Source organism: Lacerta agilis, chromosome 2 (genome assembly GCF_009819535.1).
Source record: "Lacerta agilis isolate rLacAgi1 chromosome 2, rLacAgi1.pri, whole genome shotgun sequence".
Lineage (NCBI taxonomy): Eukaryota > Metazoa > Chordata > Lepidosauria > Squamata > Lacertidae > Lacerta > Lacerta agilis.
In genome coordinates this window covers 40,362,584-40,385,856 of record NC_046313.1, presented here as the reverse complement: position 1 = coordinate 40,385,856, position 23,273 = coordinate 40,362,584, and the positions used below count along the sequence as shown (strand labels likewise).

The 23,273-nt window shown below is 48.8% G+C and overlaps 1 protein-coding gene across 1 annotated transcript; it reads left to right on the top strand.

Annotated features, from left to right (window-relative positions):
* The first annotated feature begins 13,360 nt into the window (after positions 1–13,360).
* On the top strand, positions 13,361–22,818 carry PRR36 (proline rich 36). Its single transcript, XM_033139703.1, has 5 exons — positions 13,361–13,888; positions 14,427–14,508; positions 16,035–16,201; positions 17,360–20,176; positions 22,332–22,818. The coding sequence occupies exons 1-5, from the start codon at positions 13,477–13,479 to the stop codon at positions 22,742–22,744; spliced, it is 3,891 nt and encodes a 1,296-aa protein (XP_032995594.1). The 5' UTR covers positions 13,361–13,476; the 3' UTR covers positions 22,745–22,818.
* The last annotated feature ends 455 nt before the right edge of the window (positions 22,819–23,273 follow it).

Genomic DNA, 23,273 nt, shown 5'->3' with positions numbered 1-23,273 from the left:
TGAGGAGATTTTATTTTATTTACCTTTTTTGCATAAATATTATAGCTTCAACGCTGGTTTGGAGTGTCGGCTATTTAGCTTCATAATGAAGCCTTCCTTGCTTTGCATATTGTAAGCAGAGCTTTGATTCCACTCCCTCTTGGATCTTAAAAGCTGCTAGAATGAAATGTCTGTCATTTCATTCTGGTGTTTGTGCCTCTTTCTGTCTTCTCGGAGCTTTTGGTGTAGGAAGATCATGGCAAAAGGGCTCGATATAAAATGTTTAAGGGGTATGTGATATGTAACGGATGGGGTCTTAGGAACCTTGGTTGCTTTCCATTTCTACAGCCATCGCCCTTGAACTCCTTTCTTCTCAACGTAGGAGGAAATTGGATTTGTAAAACCAGCAGGACCTGACCTTAGTTGGAACTGAGGGGCTCTTGTTATTTTCAAAATGTATTCTTGGGCTCTCAGTTATGATTTTAAGCCTATGCACATTTTCTTGAGAGTTCAGCTCACTGAACTGATTGGGTCTTACTTCTGAGTAAACGTGCATAAGGCTTCTTCATGAGATACTAGTAACCATATTTATCATATCCTCATTATTAGCAGCTGACATATATTTATTAAGAACCAGTTGTGCCAAATGCCTTAATGGTTTCTTTTTACAGGTGAACCAATTTAGTAGATATGGGGAATGCAGTAGGTTTTATATAGTTCGCCTTCAGTGTTGCTTTGAACAGTCTCAGCCCACTGCCATTCTACCATTTTTACAAGACACTTCAATGGAGCAATAGAAGACTATGCATATACATATTAGATCTGACTAAGACTGAATGGTGGGAGGTGGGATTTCAAATACTATAGGGCAGAGGTTTTAAACCTTTTTGAGTCCACGGCTTCCTTGACCAACTACATTCTTTCTGCGGCACCCCTTTGGGGCTCAGGAGCCCAGTTATGTCACCCCTTGCTTGCAGAGCTGGCAGCCTCTCACACTTTTTCGAACACCCTCCCTTGTGGAGTGTTCCCTCAGCCTCCTCTCCTCTCCCCTCTCCTTGGGAGTCCTCTAGGCAGCTGCTGCTGCTGTCCCTGGTCTCTGAACTGCCCCCCTCCCTCAAAGAGAGGTGCCTCCCAGAGGCACCATTTGCAGGTGGAGCTTATAGCCTGGGCTGCTGCAACAAACAGCTGTGCAAGCCTTTGGGAGGCAGAGACACAAGAGGGTACCAGAGGAGGGAGGAAAGGAAAGAGGGGCAGAGGCCAGTGTTGCTTGCAGCACCCCAGCCATCAGTCAAGGCACCCCAGGGTGCCACGCCACGGCACACTGGTTGAAAACCACTGCTATAGGGAATCAACATGAGTTGATTTACAGTAAATGGGAACAGTGTCAGATCTTGGTGTCTCAAATTTAAGTGGTCAGGATCTGCCCGTCCCGCACCTCTGGCACCATCAAACCAGTTGTGCTCTCCTAGATCTGCTTTTGATAGGAATGCTGATCTGAAAACATTCAAACCAAATTCACCAAAGGTGAATTCTAAATGCTATATTATTATTATTATTATTATTATTAATTTATTTGTACCCTGCCCATCCGGCTGGGTTTCCCCAGCCACTCTGGGTGGCTTCCAACAAAGATTAAAATACATTAAAATGTCACACATTAAAAACTTCCCTAAACAGGGCTGCCTTCAGATGTTTTCTAAATGTCAGGCAGTTGTTTATCTCTTTATGGGAGAGCGTTCCACAGACGGGCACCACTACCAAGAAGGCCCTCTGCTTGATTCCCTGTAGCTTTGCTTCTCATAGTGAGGGAACCACCAGAAGGCCCTCAGCGCTGGACCTCAGTGTCCGGGCAGAACGATGATGGTGGAGACGCTCCTCCAGGTATACTGGGCCGAGGCCATTTAGAGCTTTAAAGGTCAGCACCAACACTTTGAATTGTGCTCGGAAACGTACTGGGAGCCAATGCTCTCCACTCCAATAACCCTACAAGGATATAAATACAAAACATGATGAAAATCACCAGTATATGACATCCCCTGAATATATTTGGATTCTAGTAGGTCCCAAAATGAATAGGTTAGCAATATGTCATTATTTTGCAAGGGGGTGGAATAAGAAATATGCCATTAATGCTCTTGTTAACAAAAAGATGGTAAGATACCGATGATGCTAGTATTGTTCTGCACTGGTTAAATCTCATTTTAAGGATACAAATGAATGCCAGAAGCTTCTATACACAGAGTCAGACCACTTGGCCTTGTATTTGCTAGCAGGACTGAAACCAGCTGTCCTGGGTTTCAGAGAGGAGTTTGTAACTGTACAACAAGCTTCAAGACCTGGAAAGAGTCTTGGGTCACAGTGCCCAGTGGTGGAGGAAGCCTCCGTGCCACCCGGGGTGGCGGTGCGGAGGCACTCCCCTGGAGGCGGGGTGTCGCAACGTCATGACACACGTCGGGACAGGTTGCGCATGCGTGGAAATACCGCACATGTGCAGCCCATCTGGCCCAGTGCCGCTGCTCCCGTGGCAACCGGGTTGGCTGCCTGGTGGGTGGTGGCTTGTGGGCTGCCCCATCCGTGCTGCTTTATAGACAGGGCAGCCCCACGAGCCGCCGCTCGGCTGGCGGTTCGCTCAGTTGCCGCAAGAGCAGCATGGGTGCTGGGTGGCGGGGAGTGGCAGGAGGGGCCAGGGAGTGTCACCCCCCTCCCCTGGAACCCGGGGCGCCCTGCCCCCAACGCCCCTCCCTTGCTACGCCACTGACAGTGCCTGTAGGGCAGGAGAGGGGATCTTACAGCAGTGTGACTTCACTGCCATCTAGAGGCCACCTTCTCTGTAAAAGCCAGGTTAGCTGTCTGAACCATGCATGGAATGTGGTTTTTAGAGTAAGAGATCAAAACCTCTTGCTTTTAGACCAGCTTTTACAAATAGGAGAGGTGTAAAGTAATTTAGCTATGTCTCCTCAAACAATGACAATCCAATTCTTGTGTTCTGGAATTAGCATATTTATTGACTCTGTCACAAAAAATCTGTGAGAAGTGTCACCTTTGGGGTTATGGATTTTCTGTTTTTAAATGTTTAAAAAGAGGTATCTTATGGGGCCAGAACCAGCAACCAGATCCCTAAAAGATGTCATGAAAATATGCTAATAATAATAATAATAATAATAATAATAATAATAATAATAATTGCTCATTGTATCCACTGCAGCACAAGTCCATTGAAACTGGGGACGGGATGGGACGGAAGGGGGGACAGGTTAGGAGGGTAGAGTTCATTTTTCCGGTTTCCAACAATGGTTTGCTCCCTGCTCAAGCCTAGAAGTCTTTCCATTATGTTGTTGTACACCACCCTAATCTCCCCGTGACACTTACCCAGAGTTTGGTTTCCTTGGAGTGTGGCACAGCGGAGGCTATGGTGCATTTATGATATATAGTTGATTTACACTTCTATACAACCCAAGCCTATGATGGAGGGGTTCACAGCATTAACACCCCAAAAGGGTCTTGCTTCTCCCATAGTAGCCACAGCCTTGGATTGCAAGAGAAATCAGGCATCACTCTGACCCTCTGCCTTGCCAGCCTCCTGCCTTGCTTCCATCTTCTAACTCACATAACTTCACTCTCAACTCTGACCCTCGTCTCTCTAACTTCCAGCCAGTGGAGGGAGGCGGCCCACCCATTTGCCCTCTGGTGCTGAGCCACTTCTGTTCCATCAGTAGCCCAGTACCTAGTCTGTCACCTCACCAGGAAGCTAGCCTAGCTTTTCCAGGAATTAGAATCCTTGATTAGATTTCAACACTTGCTGGGTCCAGGGGTTAGAAGGGCCTCTCTGCATACAGCCTACCTCCTCCAAAACTCTTAACGCTATGCAACTTAGCAAATACAAGAGCGAGCGCTTAAGTCTGCAACAGCCGGCTGCTTCACTGGACTGCACTATATAATCTATGCCACCTTTTCCCAAGCTGAACACACACAGAATAAATTGTGGGATTTGGGACAGTTGCAAATCAGTACTCAAAACAGTAATCAACAATTCTGAGTGTTATTACTGTCCCTCATCTCAATCTCAAAGCTCTTTGGCTCATTAAAGACTTCAATCTGTGAGTGGAAAGAGGTTGCTGTTCATTGATCTCCCTTACTGGAGTGTAATGGCTGGAGTAGGAGTGAAATGATCTGATCCAGCCTGCATAAGAGCGTACAGCTGAGCACATTGCTAGCTCTATCTATGCTGATCCTTGGGGAGGGGGGTTGGAGGGGAGGCAGAGAAGGTGATGAACAGATTGAGTCCAGTGTCCCTCTTCCCCACACAAAAATTAGTGCCAGCAAGACTGGAGGAGCACTAACTTTGTTGCTAGAGGGAATGGGTGTGTGTATTTTTAAGCACATCAGCACATGTGCAACTTCCTGGTGCATGCAGAAATCTCTGATTCAGGCCCTGGTGCCTGGTTAGGGTGGGGTGGTGGAACCTCCATATGGCAAATAAAGAATTACCGGTAACCAGGTATAGCAGCCATATGTGATGAATGTTTCTCTCCTTATCCATTATTATTGTTGTGATTTTTCTTAAATAATCATATTAGAGCTATTTTCATTGTGCAAAGTGCTTTCCCGTTCTCCTTCTCTGCTGTTTCTCCCAATTCATCTAATGAATGGTGGGCTTTATTTTAAAGAGATCTATGTATTAAAATGAAAAGGTTCAGTGGTTTTATATTTTGCAGATACATGCATATATGTAAATCTTTGTTTGGTTTTTATAAAATTAAATAATTATTACATAAGACAACTCTGATCCAGGCTAAGTTCTGGGGCGGGGTCTAATGAAGGAGCTTCAGGGTGGTGGTGATTAATGAGCACGGCTGACAGTGAAGGAGAGATTCTGGATGCAGAAAGAGCCAACACACACAGCAATTATGAGTTCCTTCCAGTAGCACATTAGAGACCAACTAAGTTTGTTCTTGGTATGAGCTTTTGTGTGCATGCACACTTCTTCAGATACATGTATCTGATATGTGTATCTTCAGATATGTGCATCTGATTTGTGTATCTTCAGATATGTGTATCTGAAGAAGTGTGCATGCACACAAAAGCTCATACCAAGGACAAACTTAGTTGGTCTCTAAGGTGCTACTGGAAGGAATTTTTTATTTTATTTTGTTTTGACTATGGCAGACCAACACAGCTACCTACCTGTAACAGCAATTATGAGTGTTGATGAGCTCAGGTTCGTCTCCAGTCCTGTTGAATTCTGTACGTGGGAAGGGGAGGGGACACTATTTTGCCCTTTGCCTGAGGCAGCAAAATGATTTGGGCTAGCCCTGCTCTTCCCCTAGTATTGAAATTCAGCATTTTCACTCCTAAAGTAAACAAAAAATAAAAAAACACAGATTAGAGGCAAGCAAGAAGCACCCACCTCTGGAATTAGCTGCCAGAAGCAAGTTTTCACTCTGAAGACCAGGGCAACTCTTCCCATAATAACCCTCACTACTCCTTGTCAGCTAAGGAAGGATGGAGACCCCTTCATCATCAGCCCTTTCTGCAATGGACCATGCAGCATCTAACTCAGGAGCTGCAGACAGCAAATACAATCCAAATTAGTTTGTCCACCTTCAGGATGCATGCTGCGAAGAAGGCCCTAAGGCAAGTTGCAGGGATTACTTCTGAGCAAACATGAAAGAAAGATGCTGGGCATAGGGTGGGCAGTGCTAGATAATCATAGCTGTCAACCTTTCCCTTTTTTGCAGGAAATTCCCTTATTATAGCAGTGGGGAACAGCAGGGAGGGTTGACAGCTATGTAGATAATATAGTGCTATATTATATTGTGTTTTCAGCTGATTTTGGAAAGCAGCCCTCAGAAGTAGCATGATGTAAAATACAGCAGGGTGTGTAAGCCACTTGGACTCTGCTGCTACTGATATAAGAAAAACCTGCCCTTATTCCCTTATGGGGCATACAAGAGCCCTTTTAGGTTCTCCATCGGTAGGAGAATATAACAGAGGCCAACCAGAGAAGATTGAGAAGCAAAGTCTTTATTATCGCTGTTGCAACAGGGTGTTTTTGTAGGCAAAAGACCTCAAACAATGGAGCGCAAGCTCCTATACAGACTTTTGAAATTGCCCCCCTCCAGCTCAAGACCACCCCTCCATACATCATACATACATCAGAATTACATCACAAATTGGGAGGGTCAGAGGAGGTAACCTGAGAATTCACACCTGTGCCACCCCTCCTTGACCCTTCCCAGACACACATTTCTGCAAAACAAAAGGTTTTCTGCCCTGGCTGGTAGGGCTATTGCGAGGCTAATGTGAGGGAAATCATCTGGCACTTAGGCAGAGGGCTGCTCACCTCTTCCCTCCTGGCAGAGAAAACACTTGGTCAGCTGGGAGTCAAAAAATGGTGTCAGGCCTGCTGCTTCAGACATGTGGCCTTGTTTGCTTGGTACATAATAAAAATTATTATATATAAATAAAAGACCTTAATATTCTTACAACACTACAAAGCAGGTAGGCTGACGGCATGATTCAAAACAAAACAAAAGCAAAGCAAAAAACAACAACCAGAAAGACTTGTGGCACCTTGAAGTCTCCAATTTATTGTAGCATAAGGCTTGGTGGACTAGAGCCCAGTTTATCAAACATATATTCAGATACATGGCTATAGAGAAAACAATTGTGAACAACTGGGCCAAAAGGTCATGAAAAACAAGAGATCATGAGACAGAAATTCCTGATCTGAATGCATAGGATCAAATTTACTGATAATTTCTAATCCAGCAATTTAACACTGGAGTCATTGTAAAAGTTTTTGCTGTTGTTAAATGCTGGTGACTTTCAGGTAGGAAGTAGAGTGTCGTGAGAAAATGAAGTATCTTCCCACTAGCTTATGTTGCCTTAAAAAATAAAAAAAATCCTTCCAGTAGCACCTTAGAGAACAACTAAGTTTGTTCTTGGTATGAGCTTTCGTGTGCATGTACACTTCTTCAGATACGTTGGGCTTTTTTAAAGGAACAGTTTTGGCTGGTTCCTTTGACAAAATGTTGTGTTCAGTTGCTTTTCTTCTGGGTCTGTCCTCTAGTAGATCACTCCAGCCTTGCCAATTCTGCCTCTTCTCTTCATTCTGTGGATATTACAGTATAGTTTTTAGAACGCCTGAGGCAAATCTTTCGGATGAGATCACTGTCTGAGGAACTGGAACAAATTGTTGTTTCACAGGGCTACAGTATAGATGATGGTTGGGGAGACTGTGGCCCTCCAGATATTGCTGCAGAATATCCTCATGGTGCGGAAACGGGAAAGGGCAACGCAGGCAAGTAAAGCTGTGCAGGCCTGGCTGCTGCTCCTGTCAGTACCACTGCCAGACAGTGCGCCTGCTTGGGGATGGGGAGGGTGGGCCAGCCCGGACTGCCAGGAGGGCTCACTAAGGGCCCCTTTGACCCAGGCAGGATCCTGCCACCCTGGGTCGGCCCCTGATCGAACAACTCTTTTCAGTAAAACCAATTCACACGTTCAGTACCCCGCCAGGTCAGTAGGGGGCTATATCCGCGCACGTGTGAACAAGCCCCGTGTGTCCTCTTCTAACAGAAGTAGGCTCGCTATCAGCGCTCCGGCAGGCGGAGGGTTAACGCTCCCCCCCCCGCGGCTGAATTACTATTAACCAGCTGCCACATGGGCGGGGGCGGGGCGGGGGCCATAATAGCTGCCGGCGGCGCAGCCGAAGACACAATTGATCCGCGCAGCCCCAGCTTCTCCCCGCGAGAGTGACATCATCTCTTCCAAACCCCAACCGGCGCTGCCATTGGCTGGCCAGGTAATTGAGAGGGGCATTTCTGCTCTCCCTCCCGCCCCGCCCCACCCCTTCTCCCCCCATGCCTACTTTGTGCGTCTCTGGTGCTGCTGCTGCTGCCGCTGCCTCTTCCCCTCCCGCCTTCCTTCGCGCCCTCCGGCCACACACGCCCAGGGCAGGCGCCGCCGCCGCCGCCGGCAGCAGCAGCAGCACCAGCAGTAGCAGCAGCGACGCCCGGTCCGGCCGGCAGGATCCCCTGCACGGAAACAAAAGCCCCCCCCAGGGCTCCTTCGCTTCCTGCAGCGGCCGAGGAACGGTTGGCTCGGCTTCCCGGCGCGCCGCGAGCGAGGTAACAGCCGTCGAGGGGGCGCCGGGAGTTCCGGCGGCGGGCGGCCCCTGGCCGGAGCTTTGGGAACTGCGCGCGGAGCGGAGAGGGTCTGGGCGGCTCTCCTCTCCCCCCACGGCTGGGCAGGGCGGGTTGCTTCTCTTCTCTTCCCCCAGTTTCCCACGTGCTGGGGGTCAGCTTCTTTGGGGGAAGGGGGGGGGCGTGTGGGGCTCCGGTGCACATGGCGCCGGCAGGTGCAAAGCGGACCGAGCGAACAGCCCTGATCTGGAGGGGCGGGGCGGGGTGTTGGCTGTTTTGTTAGGCTGGGCAGTTTTTGAATGGATCCTCCCGGCCAAAGGGAAGACTGGGAGCTGGATCCCAGGCTGTTCTCTGGGCGTGAAGCCTTCGTGGCAGAATCTGCTGTGTTAGCCTGTTAGCCCCGTCCGACCAACTCGTCACCCTCCGAGAGGGCAGCTGCACACTACATTTGCTGTACCCGTTGGTGGCTATTCTTGTTGCACTTTCTCTGGGTGCAGTAAGCAGGGCAATCTTTTTTAAAAAAAGGCGTGATGTGAAAGGTTTTTTTTCCCCAGCAAGCTGATTGAAGCGAGCTAAGGCTACAAGTGCATTAAAGGCGTCGGTACTGAAAAAGCGAGATTTATATTATATATATAAACAAACAAAAACACAAAGCCTCCATAATGTCAGGGGCCACAGGGGGAAGTGGCTTGCATCCCTAAAAAGTCTTGCATGAAACCAGGAGGGACCAATTCCTAAGATGTGCAGGCCCTTTCCTTTGTTAAGGGAGGGATTTGCAGTGGTGATGAGCTACGATCTCGTATGAACCACAGCCCCACCCTGTGCTTCTTTGTGAGTGTGAATAGGCTTTCCCTGGTATTGCTGGATGAATCCATTTAAAAGATAAAATGAAATTGAGGCTGCCTTTTTGCAAGAAAGGCAAAATGAACCAAATCTCTCTCAGCTGGTTATTGGAAAAAACAAATGCCTTCAACTCTCTCACTTTTCATAGGGTCCCATGTAGTTGACAGTGGACAAAGGGGTTCCTTTCTCCCCCCCCCCCGTCATAGTATACATGTAAAAGAGCCTGTCTCTAAAATAGAGGAAAAAAAGTTTGTATTAAGGCTTTGTACTCAACAGAAATAGACTCCCCACCTTGGATTAACTCCTCTCTAGGAAAGAGGCAACCCTTCCAGGCAAAATCCCACAGGAAATAGAGAAAGTAAAAAAATATGGGGGTGGGGGAATCCAGGTGAGCTAGCGGCATTTAGATAGATAACTGAGAGATGCAGAAATGGGCTAGTCTAGAGCATGGGTAGGCAAGCTAAGGCCCGGGGGCTGGATCCGGCCCAATCGCCTTCTAAATCCGGCCCAATCACCTTCTAAATCTGGGCCGCAGATGGTCCAGGAATCAGCGTATTTTTACATGAGTAGAATGGTGCTTTTATTTAAAATGCATCTCTGGGTTATTTGTGGGGCATAGGAATTCGTTCATTCCCCCCCCCATAATAGTCTGGGCCCCCACAAGGTCTGAGGGACAGTGGACCGACCCCCTGCTGAAAGTTTGCTAGAGGAAAGGCAAAGCCTTTTTGGGATTGAGATGAATGAATAAAACCCTTTAGGGCAAGGTGTACGGACCATTTGCTAGTGAAAGGATGTTGCTACAGAAGTGTGCAAAGGAAGGGCAGAGCATGAACACTGAAGGATAAGGAGAATCACTGGTGAGGTAAAGTTCTTCAATTATAAGGTGGAAATAAGTTTGGGGAGTATGCATCAAATCAGGTGAGTTTTTAAATGGGAGAGATGTCTGCTAATCTAATCACCTACCTAATCTAACAGGAAGCAGAAGTCATGGATGATTGTGTTGGGGGGGAAGATAATGGATTGGGGTAGCCAAGCAGATGTAACTGCGTCTTTGCACACTGATGCTTCAAGATCTCTCTCCCTGGTACTTACTTTGAGTAATTAAAGCAGATCGGCAAGGTTGTAGCTGGGGGGACATAATGGCCATCTCCAAAACCAGAAGAGAAATTATTGGCTTGCTAGCAGAGCTCTTCCTCCTGGGACAATAATTGGAACAAACAACAAAACAAAGGTGAATGGGTGACTGTTGGAATGATCTAACTCTCTTGCTTTGGGGGCAGGTGTGATGAGGGTGGAGGAAGCAATGGCTGAAATGGCCGGAGCTCCCTTGCACTTCTTATGGCTTCAAGGAAAGAGCAGAGGACGGAGGGTTGAGTGTCTAATGTAGCTGGAAAGTTTGAGAGAATGTGCAGTAGCATTCAAGGGCTAGAAAAGAAGCAGGTTTTTCCCATGGGCCTGCCTTGGGCTCAGATGTGGACTGAAACATATGCTTTGCAGCTTTGGGTGATGCAGAATTATAAACATGCCAGGATGTTGCGGTGAGTTATAAACAACCGAACAGAATGTTTGAGACAATTGAAAGGTACTCATGGTGGGCAGTAGAAGGGTAGGGGAAGAGTGTAAATACAATTTTGGGCAAGGTGTGCGTAAGAGAGATTGCAAAGAGTTCAACTGTAGCATGAACAACACTTAGCTCTGCTGGGTTTAAAAATGTCAAGTTGTATTCATTAACAATATGGAAAATAAAAATTAGAGGCTGGTTATGACTTAAAAGTTAAATGGCTAGCTTCTGTGATACTCCAAGGAACTGCATATGCAGTATATGCATATATAAGGGAATTTGGAGGGTACACACTTTTAGCAAGCAGAAAGTGAAACTGAAACTTGACCTTCCCGGATACAAGGTCAGGAGAAACGAAAGTACAGTATTAAAACAAAATGACCTCTTAAGATAATAACATGGTAGGAGGGCAAAAGTTTCCTATCAGAACTGTTGGCAATAGCTGAAATTATTTACATGGAGAGGTATTGTGTCAAGTGTGACTTAAGTGCAAAAGATTGCAAGGGATTGGCCCCATAAAGTTCATTCTTGTTGCGTTGAACAAATGTGCTTTTTGCAAATATGGTGCTGTTTCTGCATCTATCTCCCACATCAAACAATGGGTTAAAAGTTAACCATTCTTGTCAGCGTAGGAGTGGCTAAATGTCCTGAATGTTCAGTTAGGGCTTTAAACCAACCAGCTGAATAAGCAAATATGGATGAAGACTCTACCCATAGCCCCCTCATTGCCTTGTGCTCTAAGAGCAAAATGGAAATGACCCTGGGAACTGCCTTTGTGATCTAATAGCTTTCAGCAGTCACTGAAGCTTTCTGCATATGGCTTCTCTAGAGTGGGTAGAAGGTAATGTGATCTGCTGGTGGACCATTGGGTGCCCTAGGATATAGGTGGAAGAGCCTCTCAAGTCAGTAGGTGACTTGAGACATACCTAACTAAGTCAGCTCATGGGTAGCGGGCAAAGTATTTGGTGACACTTAATGCATGGGAATACTGTGCAGAGGCTGCCAAGGGCCAGTTAGTCTTTCCTGCACAGGAAAATAGATCATTGGTAGTGTCAACTTTGGACCACGTGGCTTGGCAGCCCTCCCCTTGTCTTCTGCCCTCTCCCCTGGAGAGGAGTGCTATAATGTATTGTAGCCTCTGCAGCCACAGTTCATCACACTTCTGCTCAGGTGCAAAATTGCCACTGGCAACAAGGCTTGGAGAACAGTTGGTCCCAAACCTGCTGTGCAAACTGTATCAGGTGCACCCAAGGTTCTCAGAAGGGGAGATCTCCCAACCTGGTGCCCTCCAGTTGCTTTCGGCTTCAGCCAGCGTGCTGCACTGGCAGGGGCTGATTTGTTGGCAGAGGCTGTTCTAGTCCAATCAACCCAAGATTCAGTGCATGGCGGTTGCATAAGGCCTTCAGCTCTTTTGTATGCTACATGCCAATCCTGGATAATCAATGTGGCTAAACCTTGCATTTTAAATAGGCTCCAAGCAAGTGTGTGTAAGAGTGAGGCATTTGGCTGAAACAAATTTGCATCCTCTGTTTTGCTGTTCACATTGTCTGAGGTACTTCAACTTTCCCTGTAGAGTTTTGAGTTTCTCCTCAGTTTAGAGGCAGGAATTCAGCTGTCGTCAACAAATCCCTTAAAAAAAAATCCACCCTCCAAACCTAATACCTGTTTAAAATAACTTCCTCTCTTTGGTCATACTGAAAAAGGTTTAGATAGGAGATCTAATTATCTAATAGTATGGCTCTATGAGCTGCCTTGGTTTTGTGGCGTAGGATTTATTGTTGAATATAAATTTCAGCTACAATAGTGATTGTAAATTTTGTAGTGATCTTTTAAAATGCCTTGACGGTCCATCGGATGCCATCTGGGAGGAGTCCTTTCAAGGTATACTCTGGCTTGGCCTGTCCCTGCCAGATGGTCTTTCACCGATAAGTCAATTGGGAAGGCATAGGGAGCAGAGCATGGTGAGGAATACAGTGGTCCAGAGGTCCGTTCTTAACCTGAAACTGTTCTTAACCTGAAGCACCACTTTAGCTAATGGGGCCTCCCGCTGCTGTTGCGCCACCAGAGCACGATTTCTGTTCTTGTCCTGAAGCAAAGTTCTTAACCTGAAGCGTTATTTCTGGGTTAGCGGAGTCTGTAACCTAAAGCATATGTAAACTGAAGCGTATGTAACCCGAGGTACCACTGTATCAGGTTCTCCTTCTGCTGGTGGATTTGGTGTTTCTTTCTCACCACATCCCCCAAGCTTTTGAGTGCTCTGTGGTTTTGTTGGAACACTTTGTGTGTGTGTGTTTTTGTTTTGTTTTTTTGCTGAGAGTGATGGACTCCTTTGGCAAAGTAGCCTGCTAAAATAGTTGCCAGCCATGGGCAAATACTGCTGTCTGGGCGGCAGTGTTCCTGATTTGTCACTTTGCTCTACAAAGGGGACTGCACAGTGGCAGAAATGGGGCCAATCTAATGAACAACACAACATTGGCCTTGTGACTCTTAAGGTGGATCCTAGCAACACAACTGTTGCTTTACTGATTTGACTTACCAGTGAAGACTCCAACATAAGCCAGCTGCCACTATGACTTTGGCACCCCTAGAAGATTAGTTTCGTATTGTGTGGATTTTTTCTTTGCAGTCCACCAATGTAGAATCTACCTCTCTGAAAGCTTTTAGCAACAAGCTGCAGATAGTTTCATGTGACTAGATGGCTGCATATGAATGCTTTTGTGTATAATAGTCATTGCTGGCTTTTTGCATCCGAAGCAGCTAGGTTCAGCTTGCTGAACCAACGGGATGTGAGAGTCATCTGCAATACTACATCCCCGCAGAGCTTCATTGGGGTTCCACACAAAGTGTTGGTGGTCCTCTTTTTCAGGTCACAGGTGAAAACGGAGCCCTGCACCCGGCCTAGCGGGTCAGAGGGATACGGACAGCCTGCCCAGTGTCAATCGTGCGAAGATGGATGACAGTGGCACTGCTGGTGGAGACCCAGCTCCACGGCTGAATGGCATGGCAACGGCCAATAAAGGAGCCCGGGCTGCCGGTCCACCTGCAGCAAAGCAAGCACCCAGCAGGAGCCCTCGGGCTCTAGTGCAGGTCCCTGGCAGGAAGCAGCCGGGAGCCACTACAAGTTGTCCTCCTACAGTTCCTTGCAGCACCCCCAAAATGCTCAGCAATGGAGCAGCCAGGAAGCCCCCCGTGTTGCAGACGAAGCAGCCAGTGGCCAAGGCCAGTGCTGCCACCAACCTGTCTGCTAAGGGGGCAGTGAAAAAGGTCGTGGGGGACAGACCCAGCGGGTCAAAGACTTCAGAAAGGATCGGCCAGGAGAAGGAGGTGCAGCAGAAAGTGGAAACGCAGGTGACGGCTTCAGGTATGGCTTGCCAGCCTAACTCTTCAGCAGGGGGTTATTGAAGCTGCGCTAAGCCCCTTAAGACATTGCATGGCACCTTTGAGGTTTGTTCCTAGCCATGCTTGTCTAGAGAAGGCTGTGATCTAGGCCAGGTTCTCTGAAGCACAGTTTAACTCAGTGGTAACTTCCCATATACCCTCCCTCCCCAAATTGTGCCATGAGTGCCAAATTTTGGGAACAACATGGAACTATTTGGCTAACTGAAGGGCCCTTTCTTCCTCCCTGCCGCCCCCCCACCTAAAACCCCCTAGTAATTTGTCTAGGCCTTTTTCTAGGTTTCCACTTGTATACCTTGCAAATATGTGCACAGGACTGGCTGTGATAATCACTCACCATGTACTCAAACCTGGTAGAGAAATGATGTTCCAGGAGCCTTCCCTGTTCTGCTGGCGACTTGATAGGTCTTTCATGCTTATCCAGCTAGGGCCTTCTGACAGTTTGTTCTGTGCTTTAATCAGCTGTTTACTTAAGGCAAGTATCTTCTTTGCTCTTTCTGTAGCACCAAAGGCAACTTCCACGAAAGTCAAGAGACCCGAACAGACAAAGCCCCCCAGGTATGGAACGGAGGAGTACAGGGAGCTGTGAGTCAGACCGCTGGTCCATTCACCTCAGCATTGCCAACACTGACTGGCAGCAGCCCTGCCTGGAGATGCTGGGTATTGGTACCTAGTACAGTACATGCAAAGCATGTACGTCTGTCCCAGAAGCAGTCCTAGGAGGCAGGCCAGGCTAAGAGGGTGACTGACCTTAGTCCAGCACTGTCCACTGGCACCACAGTGGCTATTTGTCACCCTAGTGCAGGTGTGGGGAACCTTTGGCCTTCTAGACATTGCTGAACTACAACTCCCATCATTCCTGACCGTTGGCCATGTTTGCTGGGCCTGATGGGAGTTGTAGTTCAGCAACATTGAAGGGCCCAAAGGACTCGTGTCCTAGTGAGTAGATGCAGCCCTGCTTCTGTTAGAAGGAAGTAAGAGAACAGAGGTGCAGAGGACACTGGGATGTGGGTCTGTAATGTAATGAGTGATGGGGGGGGGGCGGCTGCCAGCTTCTGGAACACCACCACAGCAACGACAAAAAACGTACACCTCCCACTTAACGATGCATTCCATAGATGACCACCTGTACTGTTTTTGTGGATCTGCTGCGAGTCCTTCCTCTGCAGTCTCTGAATAGACTGATAGAGTGCACTTAGCAACAGTGCAGTACCTGAACCAACTCGACTGAAGTGTAGTTTCCATTCTGATTAAGGAAAACGTGGCCCACAATCACCTTGTGTACAATGCTTCCCCCCACTGCACATTGGAGCAGGCAGTTCTCTGCTAAAAGAGATGGTTACTGAAGCAGTATTTTGAACTGTGCTGGCCAAGTACTGCAGAGGCAGGCCTGCCTAGGGTAAATACCAGTTTGGGTGGTGTGCCACACTTTACAAAAAAAAAGGAATCAATTTAATCATCTTCAGTCTGCCACCTCTTCAGAAATGAGAGGTCCTCTTAAGGCAAAGCTACAAGCAGAATTTTGCCCCATTGACTTCCTTTGGGGCAGTCTGTAGGGTGTACCAAAAAGAAAGCAGTGGGGAGAGAAGTATCAGTTGTAGAGGTAAATTTACCTACTTTTAATTTGCTTTTAGGCATTTCCTCTTTTAATCTTGGAAATGACTGGAGGCGAGGCCTGGAGATAGGTTAGCAGTTGGGGGGGGGGATATTCTCCAGGAAGGTTCTGCGTTTCCCCAGCGCTCTGATTTGCATGTTGTAAACAAGTGGAGGAATGGGAAGCACAACTAATTTTATGTTTCCTCTTTCCCCCCCACTTGTTTTGAGGATCTGAAGCTGCTTCAGGCCCAAGGAGCAGCTGGAAGGGAAGGAGTGATCTGATTTTTTAAAATCTATTTTTTATAGCTTTCTCACCGGAACACTTCTCTTCTCTTGACGGCTGGCATTTGTCAGGGATACCCTTGCCACTCTGGTCACAGCTAATTGCCAAAGAATTGGAAGTGCTAGCATTTGTGCCGACGCTCCAGCATGCTGGCACCAGTGGCCTCTGTGTGTTCTAAAGGCTTGAGCTACAGTCTCTCTCTCCTGCATAATCTTGTTGCTTTCTGTTTCAGAACTTGGTTGCCAGGGACCAAGAATTCAACTGCATCAGCCCTAAACAGACCACCAGCCAATAGCACCGCAGCCAACGGCAAAGGTGTGGGGAAACCTAAGCAGGCAGTGCCAGCTGCTGGTCAAGCTGTAGTAGCGCAGCAGAAAAGCAATCCGGCTACACAAAGAGGTATATTTGAAGATATGTATGTCCTATGTGGCTTATGGGAAGACCGAGCCTTCCACAGCATAATGCAGAAAGGGAAAAGTTCCACTTTCTGTGGAATCTTGGATACATATCGTTGGGGGGCAGGTAACAAGGAAATGAGCAAATCTTCACAAGAGTAGATAACATATATGCATCTCATGAAGTGGGCTAAAGTCTCCGGGCTTTTCCACACTTCCCCTTGTCCTGCTTTATTTACCCGGGGAAAACCCCTCTTTAGCGCTCAGTTGGTGCAAACAGCAATCAGGTTTTCTTCAGATTGCTATTTGTTCCTATTCCAAGCTAAAGAGTGGGCTTTCCCTGGGAAAGGAGTGGGGCAAGGGGGAAACTGCTCCTACCCGTGCTTTCTAGGCATGGGACAAGTCCTATGAAATGTCTTTAAGGCGTCATCACTTTTGCTGCATCAAACTAACACAGCTGCCCCTCTGGAAATTGAGACATTTATACAGTATAGCACTTCTATACATCAAGAAACACACGTAATATTATCTAGTTTCAATCCTCTGAAGATAGGTTGGCATTTCCATGTTGCAGGCCTCGGGCTGAAAGCTGCTTGCCAAAGCCTACCTAGTGAGTTGATAGCAGAAGTGAGGTTTTAGTTAGGGGCTTTCTGAGAGTGAGAGCTGCCACCTTAGTTGTGGGACTATACATTGCATCAGCCTTCCTCAACGTAGTGCCCTCCAGAGGTTGTTGCAATTCAACTCCCATTGGCACTAGGCAGCACGACCAGTGATCCAACATGGGAGTTGTAGTTCAACATCGGATGGGCACCAGGTTGGGGAATCCTGCATTGCATATCTGCATTAAACTATAGCTAATGGTGCCTTATAGCTAAATTCTGGCTCCATAAGGCAAGGGATGTAGCAGTTGGAGATCCCTTTGGGGTAGGGTGTGATGCATAGCGAAGCATTCCTAGTGATGGTACTGTGGCTTTTATGTTGCTTGGTATGAAACCAGTTGGCAGTTACAAAATGGGTAAAATGGCTTTGGAGGAGAATTGCAGCTGCCATGAGAATCAGACCTTTGGCTGCTTAAATCTTCCAGCATGCATTGACACACGTTGCGAGAGGCTCAGCTTGGCCAATTGCTGCAATGGACTTAAAATATTATTTCTCTTTCCAGATGCTTCCAGAGCTGTCCCGACCTCAAAGGCCAAGCCTTCAAGATCAAACCCTGCTGTGAAGATGCCGCCTGCCCCCTCCAGGCACCCCAAACTCCCAAGCTCCAAATCTCAGTCCGAGCAAAACCTCGGGCAAAGGAATGTGGCCACCCCTGCAAATGCCAGGCTTTCGTCGAAGAAGTTCTCAGAGTCCACTAAGCCCAGAACTCCTGCCAAGGCGGCTGGTGGGACTTCGCACCCGCCCACGCCACAAAGAGCTGCTGCCTCTGCTTCCAAGGCTTCTCCTGCAGTGGGCAGTCATGGCAAGAAGCTCTCTAAAAAGGATTCCCTTCTTAGCCAAGAGCAGGCCCCCTCTCAAAAGAAGGTCCAGAAGGCCAAGGAAGGGCATGCCATGGTGGGCACTGGTGAAGCAGAAAGCATCTCCATAGAGGAGGCAGGGCCCATAGAACAATTAGAACCTGCAACAGAGGTAGAGACTGCTTCCTTGCTAGACTCTCAAGAGGCAGCATCTGACACCTGCTGTGTGGAAGCAGTGGCGACTGAGCAGTTGGAGCCAGGGGGCTTGGGAGGGGAAGACTGGGCAGGATATCCCAGCATGAAAGTGCTCACTCCAGCCGCTCTTGAGGCACCCCTGTCCTCGCTTGATCAACAAGATGTGACGGTTGCTTCCTGTCCCACCGAGATGCATCCAGCAGTCCTTGTTACACCTTTGGCTTTGTCTAGTCCAGATGATGTGAAGGACTATTCCTCTCCTACTGAGATGCATCTAGCAGTCCTTGCGGCGCCTCTGGCTTGGTCTAGCCCACAAGATGCGGCAGTCTCTTCCTCTCCCACTGAGACGCATCCAGTAGTCCTTGAGGCACCTCTGGTCTCTCAGCCTCCGCAAGATGTGAAGATCTCGTCTCTTCATGACGAGATACATGATTTGGCCGCCTCTGAGGTCCTGAACCTCCCTGGTGACGAAATGCTGGGCTTCCAGGCAGCTTGCACTTACGAACCATCCCCTCCTGTTGATTCGGGGCTCGCTTCCCAAACTTCAACGATGGAATCTTCCCAGCCTAGGCAGGCAGGCACAGACTCTGAGTACTTGGAGGAGCAAGTCTTTCCGCGCCTTGATGTTCCAGTGGCTGTTGAGCAGCCGCACTTACTGCTTGACGCGGAAGAGCCTTGTGAAGGCATAAGCCACCTCTCATCACCCGGCACCCAGGTGTCCACTGGGGAAGATGTCCCCATGCCAATCTGTGTAGAAGGATTTCATTCTCCCGGGTCCTTGGTTCCAGATTTCGGGTTGCTTGAAGAGACCCAAACTGCCAAACCTCTGGCACAGACAGCAGAGGCACCGGAGGTGTCTGTCCTCACAGCGGAGCAGCCCTCCTCATTCAGCCAGGCAGGTCCTCCCCTGGAAACTATGGCAGAGCTTTGGTCAGCTGAACATGATGAAGTGATGGACGAGGTCCTAAGCCTGCCTCGTAGCCCAGAAGTGGAGCGGCAGATGGACAGGGCCCCACTGGAGGCAGAGACTGAGAGGCTGAGGAGGAGCCCACTAGAGCTTGCAGCTGAATGTAGCGAGGTAACACAGGAAGTGGTTACTTCTCCACAGCCTGAGAGGCTACACACAACTGCCATTTATACCGAAGATGAACTCCTGGAGCCGCCGCATGCAGCAGAACCTTCTGTAATCGGTGAGTTTGTTCAGGACCAGGCCCCAGTCTCTCTCCAGACCCCTGAAAGCTTGCTTCCCACAGAATTTGCTGCAGAGCCTTCTGTAGCCCACGGAGACACGTTCAGTTGTTTGGGTGGACATCCTGCAATTGGAGGCCCTGTGGATGGTGGTGGTGGTGGTGATGGTGATGGTGATGATCCAACGTTCCTGGAAATGCATGTGGGTAACCTGAACCAAGAGGAGGCTCCTGCGGGGGAGGCTCCAGGCTTTCGGCCCCATCTCTCAGGGGAGCTCTCTCCAAGCGGTGTGGCTCAGGTGTTGGTGCACAAACCCCAGACCCTGCCCTTGAAGAGCCTTGAGCTGCTTCAAGAGCCTCCCACCCAGCTCCCCGACTTGCTGCTGAGTAGCACAGTGCTGACCACGAGCCAGTCCCCGGAGAGGGGAGGCTCATCTTCGAAGTCCAGCACTTTAAGCGGACCCGATTTGGCAGGCAAGAGCAGCAGCGAGACCAGCACCCCCGAGGAACTGCTGGACTATGACAGCAGCTCCGGGGTGGAGTCCAAGTCGGAGGAGAAACTGGAGCAGACCTGCCACCAGCTCCTGAGCCCCCTGGAGGACCTTCCCGGTGAGCTGGACCTGGGCATCCACATGGAGAAGGGAGACGACGAGGCAGAGACCCTGCCTGCTGACGAAGTCCTTGGCGACCCGCCCACTGAGCCCACCGTGTCCTCCGAGGAGGAAGCCGAGCTGGACACTGATCTCCTGAAGGACCCAGGCTTTGCCAAAACAGCCGTGTGCCTGTCGACTTCTTTCCCGGGCAAGCCGTCCTTGCCCCACTCCGTGGAGGAGTCTGACGAGCTGGGCTCCGGCGACGCTGGCACCGAGACCCCGGCCTCCACCAACTCTGCCGCCTCTTGCGACGTCTTTGGCGCCTTCCACCTCCACTCCACCGACAGCTGTGGGAAGAGCCCCGGCCTCTCTTCCCTCGAGAGCGAAGAGGGCAGCAAGGACCAGCTCCCCAAAGAGACCGGCAGCAAGGCCCCCGTGGATTGGGAGCAGCATTCCTTGCAGGCCTCGCCAGCTCCCCAGAAGACAACTGGAGGGCAGGGTGAAGAGTCATCCCAGCCTTTCACTGCCACTTATAGCTTGGCTGCAGGTAACGTATAGACCTGCCTTGTCTGTGTCAAAAGTGCCAACCTGTGGTATCTCAATGTGCAATAGTACCCTGTAGGGAAGGGAGATGGCCCCTCTCCTTCCATGTGCACCTGTTCCATCTGTGTTTCTAGCCAAACAGGCATACTTTTTTTGTCTCTTTGTGTTTGATACCTCCCCCCACCCAAATCTTGACAACCCCCTCTCTTTGCGGGAAACTGTGTGTATTTTAGCGTGTTTTCTGAGAAGGGTAAACTTCTTAGTCTTGATATGTTGAATAAAGCATCACTTTGTCTATCTGATCTGGCCTGTCTTGTTTTTCCAGGAGATATGTTCCCTACCGTTTTGAGGTGGGGGGGTGGGGGCTTGGAGAGAGTGGAGAGCCCTAACTGAACGTGGCTGTAAGTGGCTTTGCTTCCGAGGTCTTGCCGGGGACAGTCCACGTATTTTTCAAAGTTGCTCAGGTGTTAGGGACGCAATGTGGAGCCCTGTCACTGAGAGCTGCCTCTTGTGTGCTGTGTTGCTCAAGTAGCCCAGAAACCTTGGTTGGTTTTGCATATGAACTGGGGCAAATCTGGCTGGCATATTGGCAGCAGTGAATCATGGGAATATTTTGCAGAGCTGGGTAGAATTTTAATCCATCAAGGTCTAGACACATTCCTAGTCGTGTTCAGCAGCCCTTGAGCCTAGTGGTTGCTTCCCTGCTCCTTGAAGGTTATTTTTCTTTATGGGATCCCATCACCATTTGCTTCTCATGAACTGGATGAAGCCCTGCCAAAAAAAATAAAGGGCGCTGCAGAGCATTTGGTGGGTAGGGGTTATACTTATGGAAATCTTCAGACTAGTCTTGCAGGCAGCTCCCCTAAAGTGAGTCTCACCTTATCAAATATAAGAGGAATTGAAATTCAAACAGGCCTCTTCTAATGCAGCTAGCAGGGAGGAGAGCTTTCTAGAAATGGGACTGAATACCATGGAAGAGGGCAAAACCCACTCTGCTGCTCCAGAGGCCTGGACTAGATCTAAGGCTTAACTTACAGGAGAAACCTGTTGATGGCAAGGACCAGTTAGGCAGCAAACCCAATTATCTAGGGGGTGGAGGTCTTTGAGCAGAAGCTAGGCAGCCCTCTGCTGGAGATGTTTTATCTCAGGATTTCCAGCATCAAGCAGGGGACTCTATGGTCCATGAGACAGACCCCCCCCCCACACACACACTACAGTCCTATGAAGTTGGCTAAGGCGACTGATCTAGGCAAACCAGCTTTGATACAGTTGTAATCTTGGAATATGATAGCTTAACCTTGAGACCTTCTGTAGGGTGGTAGGAAGAGCATAGGTTGACCTCTTTAGAAGCGATAGGTGTAGTGAAATGGGGGCGTGTTCAAACTAATTGCCATGCTAGGGGGAGCAAAATATGTTGAAATGCTACTGGACTATCAAGGTCACATGTCGAAAGATACTTGGGTCCCCAGTAAGAATGATTGGGTGTTCTGTTTTGTCAAAAGAATGGCAGAGCTTACTGGCAACTTAACAACTTCCTTGATGGATACATCTTAGTTCTGCTGCTGGTCGACTTTTTAAGTAAAATGGTCAACCAGGACTCCAGAAAATATAGATGGTGTTGAGAAGAAATGACATTGATTTAAGAACTAGCTTAAGTTTTATAAAGCCAATGAAGTTCTTAAGAATTAATTGCCCACCTGCCCAACCTATCATCTGGAGAAACTCGGGAGTGACTGTCTTGACAGGGACCATGAGTGAATGGGGGAGTTGCTTGGGAATCCAAAAGGCAACCCTAGCCAGGTCCCCATGCAGTTCTTGCAGCTGTTGTATGTCCATTAAGCTGGCCCCATATCTGGATAGGAGAATACTAGAGGGAGACAAGAGTATGGGATCTGAACAAAAGGGTTCTGCACAGCCCAGGCATTGCAGTGGTGGTGGGTTCAGTCAATAGATACCGGTAACAGCAACCTTTGAAGGCAGCTCTTGCCAGGCTGAGAAGCATCTCAGGTTTTCTTTCAAAAAAGAAGCAAGTAAACCCAGGCTCTCTTCCCCTTGCTCCCCTGTTGTGTTCTTCTTGTCTGTTACTTCCTCTCTTTGTTTGTCACCACCCCACCCTGAGGGCCACTCTTTCCAACCCAAGCTCCTTGCCCTGTTTGTAGGTGACAATGGGGCTGGCCTGCCCTTCCCCTGGGGACCATGTCCGTCAGAGATCCTCTCCACTATCTATGAAGTGGAAAGTGGCGCTGAGACTCCTGGCCCGGATGAAGAGGACGGGAGCCGCCATTTGCGCGCTGCGTCCCGAGACCAGGCTCTTCACCTAGGAAGCATCCAGGCCACAATGGTGCAGCAGCTGATCAGCCGGACGCTGCTCTTCTCAGCAGAGGCCCCTTCTGGGGCAGCTGGTGGGAAGGGGGCACTGAGCAGCGAAGCAGAGATTGGCAAGTGGACCGAACTGATCTCTCCTCTGGATGAATCGCGGGCCAGCATCACTTCTGTGACAAGCTTCTCCCCAGAGGACATGTCATCTCCGCATGGGGACTGGACTGTGGTGGAGGTGGAGACCTTCCACTGAATTTGTTTCCTTGGAAATGGAAAGTTTCCCTTGGGGGGCATTTTGACTTGTCCCCCAACACCCTTTCCCTTAGGTACGATCCAGCTGCTCCTGTAGGGGCATCAGAATCTATGTTAGGCAACTGCGGGGGTATTCCCCCTCCCCTTTTCCTGATCTCTTGGGCAGCTAATGAGAAACACTATCTGAGATGATTGCTCTGTTGGCTTTTACCGTAGCTTAGCCACTGTTTTTGCCACTTGCCAGAAAGTGCAAATTCGCTTTTGAGTTGCTTGTAGCTCACTGGACCCCCCTCTACATTTTGTTTGGGTCTTCAGTCATATGGGGCAGCTTCTACACTTGTTTGAGACAGTCCTGCGCAACTTCGCCTGGTAAGTGCTGGGGTGGCGGACACACCCCTCTGCTTTTGGTTGACATAGCAATACTTTCTCTACTTGGCTGGGGGCCCATAGATAAGCAACTGTCTGATACAGCTACTGATGTGGCCTTGGGAGTTCCACATGGATTTATTGGCAATTAATGACTACAAAGG

What these genes read in the sequence shown, in the direction of transcription:
- PRR36 (XM_033139703.1), top strand. Translation starts at nt 13,477, where the DNA reads ATGGATGACAGTGGCACTGCTGGTGGAGACCCAGCTCCACGGCTGAAT. An exon ending in ACGGAGGAGTACAGGGAGCT is followed by an intron (nt 14,509 to 16,034) that starts GTGAGTCAGACC and finishes TTTCTGTTTCAG; the next exon opens with AACTTGGTTGCCAGGGACCA. An exon ending in CAATCCGGCTACACAAAGAG is followed by an intron (nt 16,202 to 17,359) that starts GTATATTTGAAG and finishes TTCTCTTTCCAG; the next exon opens with ATGCTTCCAGAGCTGTCCCG.